The sequence below is a fragment of the Phaethon aethereus genome, assembly GCF_964289735.1.
Source record: "Phaethon aethereus genome assembly, chromosome: 2".
In the NCBI taxonomy this organism is placed as follows: domain Eukaryota; kingdom Metazoa; phylum Chordata; class Aves; order Phaethontiformes; family Phaethontidae; genus Phaethon; species Phaethon aethereus.
The window spans coordinates 150036844-150056843 of NC_138582.1; the positions used below are offsets into that span (position 1 = coordinate 150036844).

General features: G+C 42.7%; 1 protein-coding gene across 1 annotated transcript in view; it reads left to right on the plus strand.

Moving 5' to 3' along the window:
- The window catches only part of MALRD1 (MAM and LDL receptor class A domain containing 1), a 298997-nt gene extending 282917 nt beyond the window's left edge, over window positions 1–16080 (plus strand). Inside the window, exons 40-42 of the mRNA XM_081996518.1 lie at window positions 9902–9977; window positions 15044–15100; window positions 15839–16080. Of these exons, the coding sequence (XP_081852644.1) occupies window positions 9902–9977; window positions 15044–15100; window positions 15839–15967 (262 nt within the window). The 3' untranslated portion in view covers window positions 15968–16080. The remainder of the gene's footprint in view (window positions 1–9901; window positions 9978–15043; window positions 15101–15838) is intronic.
- The last annotated feature ends 3920 nt before the right edge of the window (window positions 16081–20000 follow it).

Consider the following 20000-nt stretch of genomic DNA (forward strand, 5'->3'; position numbering starts at 1 on the left):
CTGTGAGAGACAGTGTCAAAGGCTTTACTAAAGTCCAGGTAGACAACATCCACAGCCTTTCCCTCATCCACTAGGTGGGTCACCTGGTCGTAGAAGGAGATGAAGTTGGTCAAGAAGGACCTGCCTTTCATGAACCCATGCTGTCTGGGCCTGATCCCTTGGTTGTCCTGCACATGCCCTGTGAGCGCCCTGAAGATTAACCTCTCCATCATCTTCCCCGGTACCGAGGTCAGGCTGACAGGCCTGTAGTTCCCCAGATCCTCCTTCCGGCCCTTCTTCTAGATTGGTGTCACACTGGCAAGCCTCCAGTCATCTGGGACCTCCCCTGTTAACCAGGACTGCTGATAAATGATGGAGAGTGGCTTGGCAAGGTCTTAGGCCAGCTCCCTCAGTACTCTTGGGTGGATCTCATCAGACCTGCTGTCCAGGTGGCGTAGCAGGTCATTAACTGCTTCCTCCTGGACTATGGGGGGTTTATTCTGCTCTCCATCACTGTCTTCCAGCTCAGGGAGCTGAATACCCTGAAGATGCTTGGTTTAGCTAATAAAGACTGAGGCAAAGAAGGCATTAAGTACCCTAGCCTTGTCCTCATCCTTGGTGACAGTGTTCTCCCCCACATCCAATAAAGGATGGAGATATTCCTTGGCTCTCTTTTTGTTGTTAATATATTTGTAAAAAACATTTTAAAAATGTTTACTAATGTTTTTACATTTGTAAAACATTTTTACAAAACAGAATTTTCAGAGTCCAATCAAACTATTTTTTTCACCAGAAAACCAAGTAGCAGGAAGTAGGGGTAGGCTGGTGACCCCTTAAACAATTGCTGGCTAAGAAGTTGTCACAGTGGTGAGAATCTGAGATTTACATTTGTCCCTCTTTTTCTTCACTGGCAAGATTGATAGTGCCTTAACCCCTTCTTTAAACCCTGAAAGAATGCCCTGCTTCCCCTTTGCTCTCTCCTTCTTCTCCTTCCTTAGCAAGAATTTAATCTCCTCTCTGCAGGCGTTAAACTCTTCAGTGTCTGAGTGGGTGTTACTGGAAATCATCATATAAGTTTATTTCCTAATGGACAAAAGTAGCCCACCACATGTCTTGGCAGCAGTATACTTCATTACCATGATGGCATTCAGATATGAAAGCTACTTCCCAGCTCCCAGCTGGGAATATATGAAACTTTTGTATAAAATTCCAAATCAGAGGAAGCTTTTAAATTTCTCATATTCCTGTTCGTGCTCCAGAGATCATGTTTTCTAGTCCAGAAGGGATGACTGCCAGTTACTCCACTCCTTCAGTGGCATCTATCCTTATTGACCAAATAGAAGTAAAGCTTCATTTTATCTTTCATTTTATTGCAGCTGCCTTCTCATGTTTCATTTCACTTTAAAAAATGAGAATCAGACACTTTCTGCCCGGTTAAGCTATTGCCTCCAAAGCAGTCAATGTCCCTGGATCCTTTCAGTTTGTTTTTTCCTACTCTTCTTGATCTGTGCCACCATCTGCAATGCTAATGTACCACAGCTGTTATCAGTCCTGTAAGTCTTAATGAATACAGAACATTAAATTTTCCAAAGCGTATCAATAATGTATCTTGCTGCATGGGGAACAGAGTGAAAATCTGAGGTGCTCTGAGAAAATATTTTAAAATTATAGAAAGTCATGGGAAAACATGGACCCACAGAGGCCATTTTTCATCCTGCCACAGGACAGACTCAATTGTATCACTTCTGTGTTTGCACTTAAAGACCTCTAACAACATGAATTTGATGGCATCCTCAGGCAATCTTGGTACCCTAGGTAGAAAGAAAGTTTAGTGTTAGAAAGTTTTTTTCTAACTGCTGATAGGTCTGCTTACAGTGTAAGTTCATTCCTATTCACGGACAGGAACACATCGTTCCCTTCCTCCTTGCAAAAAGCTTTTTATATACTTGAAGGCAGTTATGCCTCATTACAGGCTGCTTTCTTTAGGCTGAACAAGCTCAGTGCTTTCAGCCTTTCTTCATGGTTAAGGTTTTCTTACAGTTATGACGATTCCCAGTTGCTGTTGCCAGGACTTTCTCCAATTAGACCATACCCTTCTGGAGGTCTGGTGTGGGGGAACAGATAGCATATTCCAAGGGAGGCTCTCCAAGTGGATCTGAAGGACTGCCAGGGGTCATTGCTGGCTATGCCTCTGTTCCTATATCCCAAAGTGATAAACAGAATGACAACAGAATGACATTTATTGAATCATTTTCAGCTTGTGAACTGGAATGGAGACTGCTCTTGTAGAATGAGAGAAAAATCATTTAGGGGCTGGTGCCGTCATCAAAATTTTGGGGTTTTTGACCACGGGGCAGTTTATACGGCACCGGGCCTACTCGCAGCTGGAGTGCAACTGACGTCGAGGGGCAAAAGGATTCTTGCTCATGAGCTGGCAGGCCTCATTGAGAGGGCTTTAAACTAGATTTGGAGGGGGGAGGGGCTAAAACCGGGCTCACTAGAGTTGAACCTAGGGATAGGTTCAACGTGCCAGAGTTGAAATCGATAGCCCAGCTCAGGTGCATCTACACCAATGCACGCAGCATGGGCACCAAACAGGAGGAGCTGGAAGCCATTGTGCAGCGCGACAGCTATGACGTAGTTGCCATCACAGAAACATGGTGGGATGCTTCTCATGACTGGAGTGCTGCAGTGCATGGCTATAAGCTCTTCCAAAGGGATAGGCAGGGAAGGAGAGGCGGTGGGGTGGCTCTGTATGTTAGGGAGTGTTTTGATTGCATAGAAATCGAAGATTGTGAAGACCAAGTAGAGTGCTTGTGGGTAAGGATGAGGGGGAAGGCCAATGAGGCAGATATCCTGCTGGGAGTCTGTTACAGGCCACCCAACCAGGATGAAGAGACGGATGAGACATTCTATAAGCGACTGGCGGAGGTCTCGCATTCGCTGGCCCTTGTTCTTGTGGGGGACTTCAACCTACCGGACATCTGCTGGAAGTATAACACGGCAGAGAGGAAAGAGTCTAGGAGGTTCCTGGAGTGTGTGGAGGATAACTTCCTGACACAGCTGGTGAGTGAGCCCACCAGGGGAGGTGCCTTACTGGACCTGCTGTTTACAAACAGAGAAGGACTGGTGAGAGATGTGGTGGTCGGAGGCTGTCTTGGGCTTAGCGACCACGACATGATAGAATTCTCAGTTGTGAGGGAAGTAAGGAGAGGGGTCAGCAAAACTGCTATCATGGACTTCCGGAGGGCAGACTTTGGCCTGTTCAGGTCACTGGTTGAGAGAGTCCCTTGGGAGACAGTCCTGAAGGACAAAGGGGTCCAGGAAGACTGGACAGTCTTCAAGAAGGAAATCTTAAAGGCGCAGGAGCAGGCGGTCCCCATGTGCCGTAAGAAGAGCTGGTGGGGAAGGCGACCGGCCTGGCTGAACAGGGAGATTTTGCTGGGACTCAGGGAAAAGAGGAGAGTTTATCATCTCTGGAAGAAGGGGCAGGCAACTCACGAAGAGTACAAGGATCTCGTTAGGTCAAACAGGGACAAAATTAGAAAGGCAAAAGCTCAGCTAGAGCTCAGTCTGGCCACAGTCGTAAAGGATAATAAAAAATGTTTTTACAAATATATTAACAACAAAAAGAGAGGCAAGGAGAATCTCCATCCCCTACTGGATATGGCGGGGAACATTGTCTCCAAGGACGAGGACAAGGCTGAGGTACTTAATGCCTTCTTCGCCTCAGTCTTTAATAGCCAGTCCAGGTATCCACAGGCTATTCAGCCCCCTGAGCTGGAAGACGGGGATGGAGAGCACAATGTACTCCTCATAATCCAGGAGGAAGCAGTCAAGGACATGCTAAGCCACCTGGACACCCACAAGTCTATGGGGCCTGATGAGATCCACCCGAGAGTACTGAGAGAGCTGGCGGAGGAGCTTGCCAAGCCACTCTCCATCATCTATCAGCAGTCCTGGTTAATAGGAGACGTCCCAGAAGACTGGAGGCTTGCCAATGTAACGCCCGTCTACAAGAAAGGCCAGAAGGAGGATCCCGGGAACTACAGGCCTGTCAGCCTGACCTCTGTACCAGGGAAGATTATGGAGCGGTTGGTCTTGAGAGTGCTCACAGGGCATCTGCAGGACAACCAAAGGATCAGGCCCAGCCAGCATGGGTTCATGAAAGGCAGGTCCTGCTTGACCAACCTGATCTCCTTCTATGACCAGGTGACCCGCCTAGTGGATGAGGGAAAGGCTGTGGATGTTGTCTACCTGGACTTTAGTAAAGCCTTTGACAGCGTCTCCCACAGCATTCTCCTGGAGAAACTGGCGGCTCGTGGCTTAGACGGGTTTACTCTTCGCTGGGTGAGGAACTGTCTGGATGGCCGAGCCCAGAGAGTTGTGGTGAACGGCGTTAAATCCGGCTGGTGGCCGGTCACAAGCGGTGTTCCCCAGGGCTCGGTTCTGGGGCCGGTCTTATTCAATATCTTTATAGATGATCTGGATGAGGGAATTGAGTGCTCCCTCAGTAAGTTTGCAGATTACACCAAGTTGAGTGGGAGTGTTGATCTGCTGGAGGGTAGGAGGGCTCTGCAGAGGGATCTGGACAGGCTGGATCAATGGGCAGAGGCCAACTGTATGAGGTTTAATAAGGCCAAGTGCAGGGTCCTGCACTTTGGCCACAACAACCCCATGCAATGCTACAGGCTTGGGGAGGAGTGGCTGGAGAGCAGCCCGGCAGAAAGGGACCTGGGGGTGCTGGTTGACAGCCGGCTGAATATGAGCCGGCAGTGCGCCCAGGTGGCCAAGAAGGCCAACAGCGTCCTGGCCTGTATCAGCAATAGTGTGGCCAGCAGGAGTAGGGAAGTGATTGTGCCCCTGTACTCGGCACTGGTGAGGCTGCACCTTGAATCCTGTGTTCAGTTTTGGGCCCCTCACTACAAGAAGGATGTTGAGGTGCTGGAGCGTGTCCAGAGAAGGGCAACGAAGCTGGTGAGGGGTCTGGAGCACAAGTCTTATGAGGAGCGGCTGAGGGAACTGGGGTTGTTTAGTCTGGAGAAGAGGAGGCTGAGGGGAGACCTTATCGCTCTCTACAACTACCTGAAAGGGGGTTGTGGCGACGAGGGTGTTGGTCTCTTCTCCCAAGTAACTAGTGATAGGACAAGAGGAAATGGCCTCAAGTTGCGCCAGGGGAGGTTTAGATTGGATATTAGGAAAAATTTCTTCACTGAGAGGGTGGTCAGGCATTGGAACAGGCTGCCCAGGGCGGTGGTGGAGTCGCCATCTCTGGAAGTGTTCAAAAAACGTGTGGATGTGGCGCTTCAGGACATGGTTTAGGGGATATGGTGGTGCTGGATTAATGGTTGGACTTGATGATCTTAAAGGTCCTTTCCAGCCTAGTGATTCTGTGATTCTGTGATTCTGTGAAAGGTGCAGTTTTATGAGAAAAAGAAACAAAACTAGGAAGCATCAATCATAATTGAGACCCCACCTGGAGTACTGCATCCAGCTTTGGAGCCCTCAGCACAGGAAAGACATAGACCTGTTGGAGAGGGTCCAGAGGAGGCCACAAAAATGATCAGAGGAATGGAACACCTCTCCTGTGAAGAAAGGCTGAGAGAGTTGGTGTTGTTCAGCCTGGAGAAGAGAATGCTCCAGGGAGACCTTATTGCAGCCTTCCGGTACTTAAAGGGGGCTTATAAGAATCACAGAATCATTAAGGCTGGAAAAGACCTCTAAGATCATCAAGTCCAACCGTCAACCCAACACCACCATGCCTACTAAACCATGTCTCGAAGTGCCACGTCTACGCATTTTTTGAACACTACCAGTGATGGTGACTCCACCACTTCCCTGGGCAGCCTGTTCCAATGCTTGACCAGATGGAGACAGACTTTTTAGCAGGGCCTGTTGCAACAGGACAAGGGGGAGTGGTTTTAAACTAAAAGAAGGTAGTTTGAAACTAGACTTTCCCAGATAGGTGGGAGATATCCCACCCCTGGAAACATTCAAGGTCAGGTTGGATGAGGTTCTGAGCAACCTGATGCAGTTGAAGATGCCCCTGCTCATTGCAAGGGGGTTGGACTAGATGGTCTTTAAAGGTCCCTTCCAGCCCAAACTATTCTATGGTTCTATGCTGTTACTCAGCAGTCCCTTTATACACTGGCAGGTATTTTGTGGAGCATACTTTCTCCCATCTCTGTGAAGCTGTAGTGGAGAAACCTATGACAAGGCAGTAGTTTTTACTGCTAAAGAATGCAGATGAGCTTAGCAAAGCTATGACCCATATGACCTCATCCCAAGATAATTAATCCTCTCCTTTCCTACTGTGGTGTTTCTGGTTATGTTAGAAAACCCAGTTCTCTCTGAGCTGTCTTACCCACATGTTTGAGTCTTTTTTTTTTTTTCCCTAAACCATCCTATGCTTGGCATTTTCAATCCTAATTATTCCCTGGTTGGTACAGTTTTATGAACTTGGCATTTATGGGTTTTCTTCATAAATGAGAATATATAAACATTTCACATTGATTAATTATTCTGGACCATAATTTTTGGAGTAATGAGTTACCCTTGCCCTTACTGTACAGTGGTAACACATACATAACTTTCTTCCCATCATGAGATCTTGTGATGGGCATATTGCTTTTTACTGTAGCAATAAGCTATCATTTTCTATCAGAGCATTATTTCACTTATGTCAAGTAACAGCAAGCACTGCAAGACTGAGCTTAACTCAAGCCACTGCAATACATTCACCTAAACTTCCCGATCAAGCAGTTTAAAATCAGGGTGTCAACTGATGACCAGATGGCAACACTCACCCCACTGACTGATACTGCACTTTTATGCTTTCCTCAGCAGTGTCTATATTGGTGACAGAGTACTGGAGTGGGCATACCATTGCTTTGCTCTAATAAGGAAAGCTTCACAGTTCTAATTAATTAAAGATCTAATGTGTTATGTTTACTTCTAGGGATGTATGCACAACGTGTAAAGTAATGTGAATATGTCATCTCAGTTCCCAAGCACAGACTTCTTCAGGCGGTTACCACCTCATCCAACAGATGGATTATAGCACTTGTGTAAAAATGTGATTAAATTTTCACTTGTGTATTCTTTGAGGTCTTTTAAGTAATTCAAAAATATTTCAGAAATTTTTAAGATAATTAGTGGTATCCCTTAGAAGGAACGCTTTGCTCCATTCACAAACAGGGTGTAACCATACATATGGTTGTATAACTACATTCATATACAGGAGATATATATATACATCTATGTGCATATATGTGTTACATATATGTTGCATGTAAGGTAATATATTCAAGGTGACTTCCAAAGCCCTGCTTTGGCAAAAAGGTTCCTAAGAACCGGGGAGAACTTAAGAAAGCTTATTCTCCAGTTCACCTAAATCTGGGGTGCATATATTCAATTGGTGCCCATATTTTGGGCCATAAAATTCCCATAGTCCCTAAGATTAGGTACCCATCTACATATGCTCGTTCATGATTCAGACCTAACGTTGAGGGACACCTGAAATCTGCTGGGCAACCTAAGCAAGACTCAATTTTCATGCTTGAGAAAACCTCACCCTCATAGACAGGACCAATTTCAGCACTAAACACAGCAACCACAGACAATGCTGCTGAAGAACTCAGCCAGCACTCTTTTTGGTGTCCACAGTTTGGCACAGTATCCTGCTGGTTTGTAACCCTCCTTGCAGAGAAAGCTGGAGATCTGTGTTCAGCAGCCTTCCTTCCCTCAGGACAGACCTAAGTACTCAGCATATTCTTGCCCAAATAATCAATATATGTGTCTTGTACAAATTGCTTAAGTTCAATGGGGGAGTGGAGAATGAAAGAGAATCAGACCGGTCCCTATCTTTATCATTTCCTATTCGCACATTAAAGGTGGTTCCCACTGTGAATTTTGTGACTTGCGTTCCCCTTTGGAAGTGTCTCCACTGACTGTAAGCAGCATCGATGTGCTTAATTCCATATCATGCTGTTAGGCCATACAGTTGGTTTGTGATGTCTAAATGAGACACCAAAATTAAGGCATGTAAATCTGGCCCTTTGTGCACTAGTTTAGAAGCAGAGCCAAGTTCCTTGAAAACTTCTTATCTGAGTTTGCTTCTAACCTCAGGTTTTGTGAGCCATGGTGTGATTTTAGAGTAAAAAATCAATTCTGTGTACATTTTGTGGACTTTATTGAGGAGGATTAGTATGGAAATATACACTTAGGAGGCATATAAATAATCTAGTGTATTATAGCTTCACTAAACTAACTAAAAGCATCAGAATATCATGATTTATTATGGTTAAGGTTGAGATCAAATGAACAAATGAACAGGTTCAAATATTCAGCTCTCCACATTGCTGTGTCAGGTAATCAAAATGAATTATGAGACTGGCATTAGAAGGAATTACTTTCTGGCAGTCTTGTGAAAGATTTTAAGGAAACATGACTGTGTTAGTCTAAAACCCAAACTTAGGTTCTTGCACTGATTTAACTGATAAGGTGATATATTTCTGTGGCTTACCTGTGCCTTCCTTCTAAGCATCAACTCCATTTTAGTTCTTTGCAAAAGAACTCATGTGGTGTGTCTCCCCTGTGGCTCTCACTGAGGAACAACAGTTTCCCCTCCCAACATCTCCATCGGCTGCGTCTCCATTACTGCTCTTGTCACCTCGGCCCTGCCTGCCACAGTAATACAGAGCCTGTCTATCAGTTCCTAGGGAGACGCTGCTTAAGCCATCTGTAGGAGCAGGTTTGGAATAGAAACACTTTTTAATACAAGAAAATCCATCTCTCAGTCACTGAGATTGAGATTAGCTTTAGGGAACTTTTTTATTTTAGAATACTGTACAGACACAGCTTTCTATGTACACAAAGGCATGTATATGCTCTTAGTCATAAAAGCATTGGTGGGAAAAAAACTAACTAAATGCATCTTTTCAAAAGCAAAGATTAAAAAAAAGAAAGTGTGCTTCTGCTTCATTCTTCAGTGATTTTCACTAATGCAGCCATTGCTTTTTATGTGGCATTGGAACAGTTTTGATAATTTCAAGCATTGTGGAATATTAGCAACCAGTCATATATATATTAAAAAAAATGTAGATGTAGGCAAAAAGTTCCATGCCCAAATATCCTTTGCTTTTGCAGAATTAATGGGATTAACTGCACAGGACATAATTGCTGCCAAAAAAAGGAATATGTGAAGGCCTCTGTCAGGAAAGCATATCTTTAAACTTCTAGCTGAGGATGGACATGAGACCCATGATTAGCACAATTTGTCCTATTCACCTATTATAAATTGCTTAAGACATGGCATCATTCATGAAACCTTTACATTCCAATAACTTTGGTGATTCTTTAGGTATTTCTGACTTTGTAGAAAAAGGCATGTGGAGCTTCTATAGCTTTAAAACTAATTCTGATGATTTTGACCTAAAATGCAAGTTCTTTCTTAATTGATTGGAAAAAAAGTGTCCTTATAACAATTAAATAACTAAAGTGTTCTTGAACTCAGAGCCTAAGACCATGTTAATTACTGAACTGCTAGTGTGATAGTAGCAAAACACAGAAAGAACATGATCTCATCACATGCAAACACATTATAGCAATGCAGCTTTTTAGCTAATATCATGTTTTGTTTAATGTGTAGCACTGTACCTGCATTTTATGAATACTGAATAGCTCTATGCATATCCAGAAGCATATTTATATTTAGCAGCAACAAATGAAAAATTATTATTTTAACCTACACAGGACTTACACAGAACATTGGTTTAATTTCCTTCATTTCAGTAGAGTTCAGTCAGAAATACATTTAGTCATCTGTATTTTTTGACTCAAGTCTTTCAACCTGAAACTGTTTGGTTCTTTGACAACCTTTGTGATATTGTGGGTGTTTTTGTTGTTTGCTTGACTTTTCAAGGAAACTGGAGGAAACTGCTAATGCTTCATTTGCCAACCCATTGTACGAAGACTTTAGTTCATCTGGGAAAGTAAAGGTAAGTAACAATAGCTGCTTCAGAAAAATGTGAGGCTGTAATCCTCAAATAAGTTTTCCATTAAAACAAACCATGTAATCCCTCACTGACAGATTACGCTATTTAATAAAAGAAGTAAGATTTAAAAATTGCTGCATCACTCAGATCAGTTCCAGTGCATTTTCGAAACACAGGCAGATTTGAAATCAACTCAGTTTTGAGAACATCTTGATGTTATAACTAATACTGACCGTGGACTGCTGAATCTGCGAAAAAAGAGTTTTGGATGAAATATTTAGCCAAGCATATAGAAGAAAAAGCTCAACAGAATTTGTCTCCTTTTGCCTCTGGAAAAAAAAACCCCACAACAAAGCAAACACCCAACAACTAAAACACACCACCAACAACAAAAACACAAAATGCGTTATACAGCACCCAAGTTGCCTTTGCACACTCAATTAACTTTATAAAATAGTTTATAAAATAACACTTCTCAATACCTTCAATGTGCATGACTATTCTCATCACTGTAAAATACACCTTGACACTAACCAAACACTTGATCATACTTTTCCTAATTCCATTTCTGGACCATAATTAAGAGATTGCTAGATTAACAAAGAATCACACAGAATCATTAAGGTTGGAAAAAACCTTCAAGATAAACACATCCAACCATCAACCCAACATCACCATGCCTACTAAACCATGTCCCGAAGCACCACATCCACAAGTTGTTTGAATACTTCCAGAGACGGTGACTCCACCACCTCCCTGGGCAGCCTGTTCCAATGCTTGACCACTCAGTAAATAAATTTTTCCTATTATCTGGTCTAAACCTCCCCTGGTGCAACTTGAGGCCGTTTCCTCTCATCCTATCACTTGTTACTTGGGAGAAGAGACCAACACCCACCTCACCAAAATCCCCTTTCAGGTAGTTCTAGAGAGCGATAAGGTCTCCCGTCAGCCTCCTCTTCTCCAGGCTGAACAACCACAGTTCCCTCAGCCGCTTCTCATAAGACTTGTGCTCCAGACCCCTCACCAGCTTCGTTGCCCTTCTCTGGACATGCTCCAGCACCTCAGCATCCTTCCTGTAGTGAGGGACCCAAAACTGAACACAGGATTCAAGCTGCGGCCTCACCAGTGCCGAGTACAGGGGCACAATCACTTCCCTACTCCTGCTGGCCACACTATTTCTGATACAGGCCAGGACGCTGTTGGCCGCCTTGGCCACATGGGCACACTGCTGGCTCATGTTCAGCCAGCTGTCAACCAGCACCCCCAGGTCCCTTTCCGCCCGGCAGCTCTCCAGCCACTCCTCCCCAAGCCTGTAGCATTGCATGGGGTTGTTGTGACCCAAGCGCAGGACCCGGCACTTGGCCTTACTAAACCTCATGCACTTGACCTCTGCCCATCGATCCAGCCTGTCCAGAACCCTCTGCAGAGCCCTCCTAGCCTCCAGCAGATCAACACTCCCACCCAACTTGGTGTCATCTGCAAACTTACTGAGGGAGCACTTCATCCCCTAATCCAGCTCATCAATAAATATATTGAACAAGACCAGCCCCAGAACCGAGCCTTGGGGAACACCACTTGTGACCGGCCGCCAGCTGGATTTAATGCCATTCACCACAACTCTCTGGGCTCAGCCATCCAGCCAGCTTTTTACCTAGACAAGAATATACCTCTTTTAGCCATGAGCCGCCAGTTTCTCCAGGAGAATGTGGGAGACAGTGTCCAAGGCTTTACTAAAGTTCACAGCCTTTCCCTCATCCAGTAGGCGGGTTACCTGGTCATAGGAGGAGATCAAGTTGGTCAGGCAGGACCTGCCCTTCATGAACCCGTGCTGGCTATCCTGCACATGCCCTGTGAGTGCCCTGAAGATTAACCTCTCCATCATCTTCCCCAGAACCGAGGTCAGGCTGACAGGCCTGTAGTTCCCCAGATCCTCCTTCTGGCCCTTCTTCTAGATGGGCGTCACATTGGCAAGCCTCCAGTCATCTGGGACCTCCCCTGTTAACCAGGACTGCTGATAAATGATGGAGAGTGTCTTGTCAAGCTCCTCCGCCAGCTGCTTCAGCACTGTTGGGTGGATCCCGTTAGTCCCATTAGACTTGTGAGTGTCCAGGTGGCGTAGCAGGTCATTAACTGCTTCCTCCTGGACTATGGGGGGTTTATTCTGCTCTCCATCCCTGTCTTCCAGCTCAGGGAGCTGAATACCCTGAGGATACTTAGTCTGGCTATTAAAGACTGAGGCAGAGGAGGCATTAAGTACCTGAGCCTTGTCCTCATCCTTGGTGACAATGTTTCCCCCCCTGCATCCAATAAAGGATGGAGATTCTCCTTGCCTCTCTTTTTGTTGTTAATATATTTGTAAAAACATTTTTTGTTATCCCTTGTAATCGTGGTCAGCGTGAGTTCTAGCTGGGCTTTTGCCTTTCCAATTTTCTCGCTGCATGACCTAACGAGATCCTTGTACTCTTCTTGAATTGCCTTCCCCTTCTTCCCAAGGTGATAAACCATTCTTTTTTCCCTGAGTCCAAGCAAAAGCTCCCTGTTCAGCCAGGTTGGTCTTCTACCCCATCAGCTTGTCTTACGGCACATGGGGACTGCCTGCTCCTGCATCTTTAAGATTTCCTTCTTGAAGGTTTTCCAGCCTTCCTGGACCCATTTGCCCTTCAGGACTGTCTCCCAAAGGACTCTCTCAAGCAGTGACCTGAACAGGCCGAAGTCTGCCCTCCAGAACTCCGTGGTAGTGGTTTTGCTGACCCTCCTCCTTACTTCACCAAGAATTGAGAACTCTATCATTTCATGGTCACTAAGCCCAAGACAGCCTCCGACCACCACATCTCCCACCAGTCCTTCTCTGTTCATAAACAGCAGGTCAAGCAAGGCACCTCCTCGGTAGGCTCACTTACCAGCTATGTCAGCAAGTTACCATCTTCCACACACTCCAGGAACCTCCTAGACTGTGTCCTCTCTGCTGTGTTGTATTTCCAGCAGACATCGGGCAAGTTGAAGTCCCCCACCAGAACAAGGGCTAGTGATTGTGAGACTTCTGCCAGTCAGTTGTAGAATGCTGCTTCTGCCTCCTTGTCCTGGTTGGGTGGTCTATAACAGACACCCAGCAGGATATCTGCCTTGTTTGCCTTCCCCCTCATCCTTACCCATAGGCACTTAACTTGGTCATCACAATCATTGAGCTCTATACAATCAAAACACTCCCTAACATACAGAGCCACCCACTGCCTCTCCTTCCTTGCCTATACCTTCTGAAGAGCTTATAGCCATCCATTGCAGCACTCCAGTCATGAGAGTCACCCCACCGTGTTTCTGTGATGGCGACCAAGTCATAGCTGTCCCGCTGCACAATGGCTTCCAGCTCCTCAGACATTCACAAAGAAGTTTGTGAATAAAATATTTTCCTGGTTTCGGCTGGGATAGAGTTAATTTTTTTCCTGATAGCTGGTATAGAGCTGTGGTTTGGATTTGGGATGAAAATAGTGTTGATAACGTACTGAAAACTAACGTTTTTAGTTGTTGCTGAGCAACCAAGGACTGTCCAGGTTCCCACGCCGTGCCGTGCCCTGCCAGCGCGCGGGGGGGGGTGCACGGGGAGCTGGGGGGGGCACAGCCGGGACAGCTGACCCCGGCTGGCCAGAGGGATGTTCCATACCATATGGCGTCATGCTTGGTATATAAACTGGGGGAGTTGGCCAGGGAGGTGCCATGGCTTAGGAACTAATTGGGCATCGGTCAGCGGATGATGAGCAATTGTGCTGTGCATCCCTTGTTTGTATTTATTATTATTACTATTACTATTACTATTACTATTATTTAATTATTATTTCATTATTCGTTCACTATCTGTTCATTATTCATTCATTCTTCATTCATTATTATTATTATTATCTGCCCTATTAAACTATCTTTATCTCAACCCACAAGTTCTACCTTTTTCCAATTCTCTCCCTGATCCAGCTGGGGCAGGGAGGGAGCAAATAGCTGTGTGGTTGCTTTAGCCACCTGCCAGGTTAAACCACAACAAATATCTACCTAAAAGTGAACATATTGCAACAAAAGATTTCAAGGCGAGTTTTAATTATCAAATTACAGTGGTAGCTAAAATTTATGTTTTACATTTAACAAGGGAAATGTGATTGACTTAAAAAGCAGCTATCTCTGCTATTTGATTTATCATTGAAAATAATACAGATAAAGTACCTTGGAGGTAAAAGGAGAAAAAAATGTTTAAAACATCCTTCCTGCCCTCATTTTGATACTATCCATATTAGCATTGAAAGAACTAGACTTGGTTTGAAATAGAAAATAAAACTTCCTTGTCCTTTCCACAGTCAGTAATAACAAGATTCCACTGCAACTTTGAATAGGATTAACTATGACATACCACTTACTTTCTATAAAAGGTTCCTTACACCTGATTTTATAGATATTAGATGAAATTAATTCACTTACAGGTTGAGGTTTGTGAGAGCTCCAAGTTGGAAACATTCCCATCACAATCATGTCCAATTTATCAGGACATTTTTATTTTAGTTAAAATAGATTCCTGACAGGCTTCATTTAATAGCAAGTTGAAAAACAGAAGCACAGTGTCAGGAGAGACATTTTCATAGAAGACAGCCTCAGGCACTGGGACTGAAGTCCAGTGTTGTACCAGATTTTCCTCTATTTTCTTTAAGATTGGGAAAACGTGTTTTTACTAATTTTTCCTTTACAGGGAAAACAAGAGTTATGAGTTTTCTCTGAATCTGATGAGCCTTAAATCTGAATGGCATATCACCAGTCAAAAGATACGGTAAAAAATGAGCAACAACTCTTTTCTCCAGCTGAGTTTTATACTTGCGGGCATCCACAAGTTTTGTAAAGAAGGAACAATTCTCCACAGACCTTTCTGAATACCAAAACCATGTGGGCGTAGTGTTGCCACACACTTGCCTATAATACTGCCTCATCGTTTTGGATCCATAGAGTGTGGTACTCAGACAGCCACATGGAAGGACATTTTTGGAATATTATTTACAGCTCGTTAAAAATTTTCTGAAGAAGTTTTTTTCTTTTTATAGTCTCCTGGGTATGACACCTCGCCCGCGCTTCAAATCAGTGTTTCTCCATGGCACAAGGTATGTAATAACACATTTCTCTTCTAAAGTAGGATATGTGTTGGGCTAGTAAGTAAAATTCATTTGCAGAAGAAAGGGAAAAAACTCACTTAATTTCAATGGTATATTGCTACTCATAATGTTAACACCTCTGGAAATGAAAAAGATGGCCATGGTTGGACTGGCTGACAAGGACCTTATAATAGCAATTTGAAAAATAAGCAGTATGTTGCTTACCGTAGCTACTTCTTACACCATACAGTAGTTCAACACTTCCCAGTAAGGCAGATGCTGAAGAAAATGTTTAGAACTATGGAAGTCCTTACCTGAAGAGTTCATATTATATCTTTTCTCATACATTCCTCATTCAACAAAATTAGAACCGTTCCTTTAAATTACAATATCATGTACCAAAATTAGTGACCCAATGCAATTACACTATTGCATACAAATTCTCCCAAAATAATACTATATGTGTGTTAGAGTAAGAGCTCTGGAGACAAAACAAAGGTGAGAACGGATGCAGAAGAAGGTTAAATGACTTGATCAGGTGTATGTGGTGGATAACAGTTTTGCTGGAGCTATGCTAATTTTTATCAGCTGAAAATCTGGTCTAGAAAGTTTAGAGAATTTATTGTTTTCTTTGAACTTAACATCGTATGTTACTTCTGTAATGAATCTACAGCCATTCATGTCCATTCTAACAAATGAAACTAATTACTTGTTTTTTAAATTTCCTTCTGTTTTTTTTTCTTTTAGTATCCGTTTAATGAAGATGTGAATGCTACCTCTTTTCCAAATCCTCTTTATGGTGAAGCATCAGAAGACATGGAGAAATTATGCAATTCCTTGAAAATAGACATAAAACAGGACCAATGTTGCTTGTAACTCTTTGCCTGAAGATTTGTTCTAAAATCTGGAAGTATGTCATGATACTGTAGCATTTGCAATATGGATTAATAACTTTTCACAGAATAACTCTTTCATTAAAATAATTATGTTCAGAAAGTAACTTTATATTAAAAATGGAATCATACCTAAGTAAAACATATATAGAGAGTCTTCTGTCATTTCTATTAGTGCAGAAAGAGATTGGTAAGTATAACTATGAATTCATTTTACATTTGTACAGTTCAAATTCCAGCATGTTAATAAAATGTTTAATCAAGTCCAGATTCTTGAGGTTTGGGAATCATGATTTTATGTCTATTATTTGAGAAATGATGACTTAAATATTTCTGTAATTTTGCATTAGAAAGGGATTTTAAATGGCTATTTTAGTGTTCCAAGGGGCAGAAGCAAAAGAAAATTCTTTGTATAATTAGAAACATACCAAGCTAAATCAAAGACGGTCATGAATCATGGATTTGCATATCAGCTCAGCATGTGATTCATCAATGTGACATACTGGTATGTACACTTATTTTCAAAAAATATGTTGATTATTAACCTTGATAGCTATATTTGACCAAATTCCCTTCTGGTCAGCTCTACAGTGCTTACCACAGTGCTACTGATATATTTAGCTTAGTGGTTGACAGAAGGTGGAAACTAGCTTGTTCAGGAAACCATATTTCTGCTGAATAGGTTGGCCTCCCACACAGTTGAAACTTATGTCATCCTATGCCTACATGAGAAAGATATTGGGGGGGAATTCTGGATTACCTCCTGATTTTGAGTGTCAACCTCTGCGATACCAGGCATAGCTTGTAATAGTGTGTACGCTTTAAATAACCTGACAATATGCCATCTTCCGTATTGCCCACTTGAATTATATGGAGGTCATTTTTGGCTTGAAGGCTAAAAGAAGTGTTGCTGCTGTGCTTGTTTTCCTCCCTTACTGTATTTCTACAGCCTACTTAATTTTAAACCTATTGGCAAGTTTCAAAGATATTAAGCTCCTTCAAATTTCATAAAAACAGACATCTGGATAGTAGATAGTATCTCTGTTAATACCTTCATTCAGGGAAAGCTGAAATGTTTGACATAGACTTTTGAGACTCCAGTCAGAACAGCACCTCGAAGCCTGGCTTCATTCCATCATGCATGTTTCCAAACTGCTTGTTTGGGGTTTTGTTTTTCTTTCAGTTTTTCTTGATAGCGTAAGAGTAGTCCATAGCTCTCCACCTGGGGCCACAGAACTACTTTTTGACTTAGTTTTTCTTATCCGATTGGTATGTTGTTTCATGGGTAGCAGAAGTAACGAGGCATGATTCCCACAGATGTTTGTCCATCATTCTCTCCATACTTTTCCAGCAGTATGCTCATAAGTGCCTCTCTGCTGCACTGTAAAACTTCCTATTTCTCTTTCCCCTCCCTTCTGTAATTCGCCGTAGTACCCTCAGTTCTTCCCCAAGCTCCATAGCCCACCCAAAAACTTTGTCTCTCGAGCTTTTCCCTGACGTGTCCTAACTGCAAACCAAAAACCAGCACCAGTTGCTGTCTGACCCAGAGCTACACGTGCCGATCGGCGGCCGTACGTGTGGCCGGGTGGCCGGTTGGCAGCACAGGTAACAAACTCACACCACAGCTTCTCCTCCTCCATGCCCCGAATTTGCACGGCTGTCTCCTGCCCGCTGCCGCTTTAATGAATCTGCTCGGAGCTTCACGGCTTTCGTACACACGCCTGCCTTAATGCCAAGTCTAGCTGGACGTTACCAAGTGCTATTCTTGGAGGTTTTAAATAAGGAATTGTGACAAGAAGATCACACATGCTGCTTTCTTTCTGAAACAAAATTAGTAAGACAGAAACATAGAATTTCCTTACTATACTTGTATTTATTGAGACACAGAGAACACACTTGATCCAAAAAAGTGCCAAGTGCCTCCAGCTCCTGAACTCCGGTATTTTGATAAATCTGTGTGACATGATTGATGTCTACGTTATAAACAGGCACTGAACATTCCTACAAGGTCAAGCCCATGTAGTCAAATATTCATTTATTCTGCAATAGACTGGCACTGCTTTCAGAATTTCATTAAACACTAAAATGCTGGTTATGCCATCGTCCTTAAATCTCCAAGCATTGTGTCACACTATGTATGTCTGTAAAAATTACAATAAGGAAAACAATAAAATTGATAATGGTCAAATTTCATCATGTTGCCCCTTATGAAACAAAATATATTTATTATACTATTAATGGTACTCATTTTCATGTCCTAAATAGAAGCATATTATTATAAATAATTATTGTGAAAGAACTCAAAGAATATTATATTCTCATCAGTAGCTGTTTCCTGAGAGAACTGTGACTCTTCTGGGTTATGTCTGAAGCAAAATAGGCCTTTTACCAAACTAATTTTCCATTTTTATATTCACAGAATCACAGAATCACTAGGTTGGAAAGGACCTTTAAGATCATCAAGTCCAACCATTAATCCAGAACCACCATGTCCCCTAAACCATGTCCTGAAGCGCCACATCCACACGTTTTTTGAACACTTCCAGGGATGGCGACTCCACCACCTCCCTGGGCAGCCTGTTCCAATGCCTGACCACCCTCTCAGTGAAGAAATTTTTCCTAATATCCAATCTAAACCTCCCCTGGCGCAACTTGAGGCCATTTCCTCTTGTCAAAATATATTTGTAGACTATTTTTAAAGAAAGTGTTAAAATTCAAGTTTTTCTTCTTTCCTGAACTTCAGACATTTTTTACTATTCTTATTTCACAAAGAACTAAAGATTTACTTGTATTCCCTGTATAGTTATTGCTTAACAGCTGACTAACAACAGTCCCAGACTGAAATGTTTAAGACTAAAATTACACTTTTTATTTCATTTTTTGAAACTTTTCAGTACTTTGAATCAAAGCAGTAGAATTAATATTTTATGTTATTCTTGCCACAATTTCAATTTCAAAATCTAAAGAATATGCCAGGAAAAACATTGTTAAATCTTTCTACATAGGTTTCTTACTTCTCCCAATTAATAATAGACCTTGACTAAATACCCTCTGTAAGCTCATGCTGTTATCGTCATAAATTCTAAGCAGTAAAAATGAATTGTTTCCAAGTGGCCTGTTTTCTGGGAATAAACTAGAAGATGGATACTCAATACAGATAATGAATACTGTACTTAGTTTAGTTTAAACATGTTTGTACATTAATGATCCAAGGTAACAGCAGAAATAAATTACAAGACGAAACTTTTAACAAAATCTAATACCACCTGCAGTGTGGTCAATATGCTCTTCTCAGAGTTGCTTCGGCTCCCAAAATCTCACAACCATAAAGAACGCAAGCAAGCAAGTCTCTTGCTTTTTGCTAATCTGCATTTCTCAACAAAACATAGTTACAATACATACCAACAACTATGTTTCACACACAGATAGCCAGATCCTTCTCTTAGAAAGGGTCATTGTATTTGCAGCTTGTTCCAATACTTGCCTCAAGATCTACCACTGGCCACTGCTCTGCAGTTTTGGAAGGGGTGGAGAATGGGAGAAGGATCTTATCTTCTGTTGAAAAAACTGTAAGTAAAACACGTGCCTGGTAAAATTATGGAGAAGGTTATTCTGGGAGTTATTGAAAAACACTTGAGAGGCAACACAGTCAATGGTCATAGCCAGCATGGGTTCATGAGGGCAAAGTCCTGCTTAACCAACTTAATTTCCTTTTATGACAAGGTTACACATCTAGCTGACCAAGGGAAGCCAGTAAATGTGATGTTGTTGGATTTTAGCAAAGCTTTTGATACTGTCTGTCACAGTAACCTTCTGGACAAAATGTCCAGCACACAGCTAGACAAATCCATAATACATTGTGTGAGCAATTGTCTGATAGATTGAGCTTAAAGAGTTTTAGTAAATGGGGTTACATCAGGCTGGTGCCCAGTCAGTAGTGGGGTTCCCTTTGTGCTCATTGGTTGCGCTGTTGCAGCTGTACCAGTGCTTTGTACTGCTGTCCCATTTCTCCACAC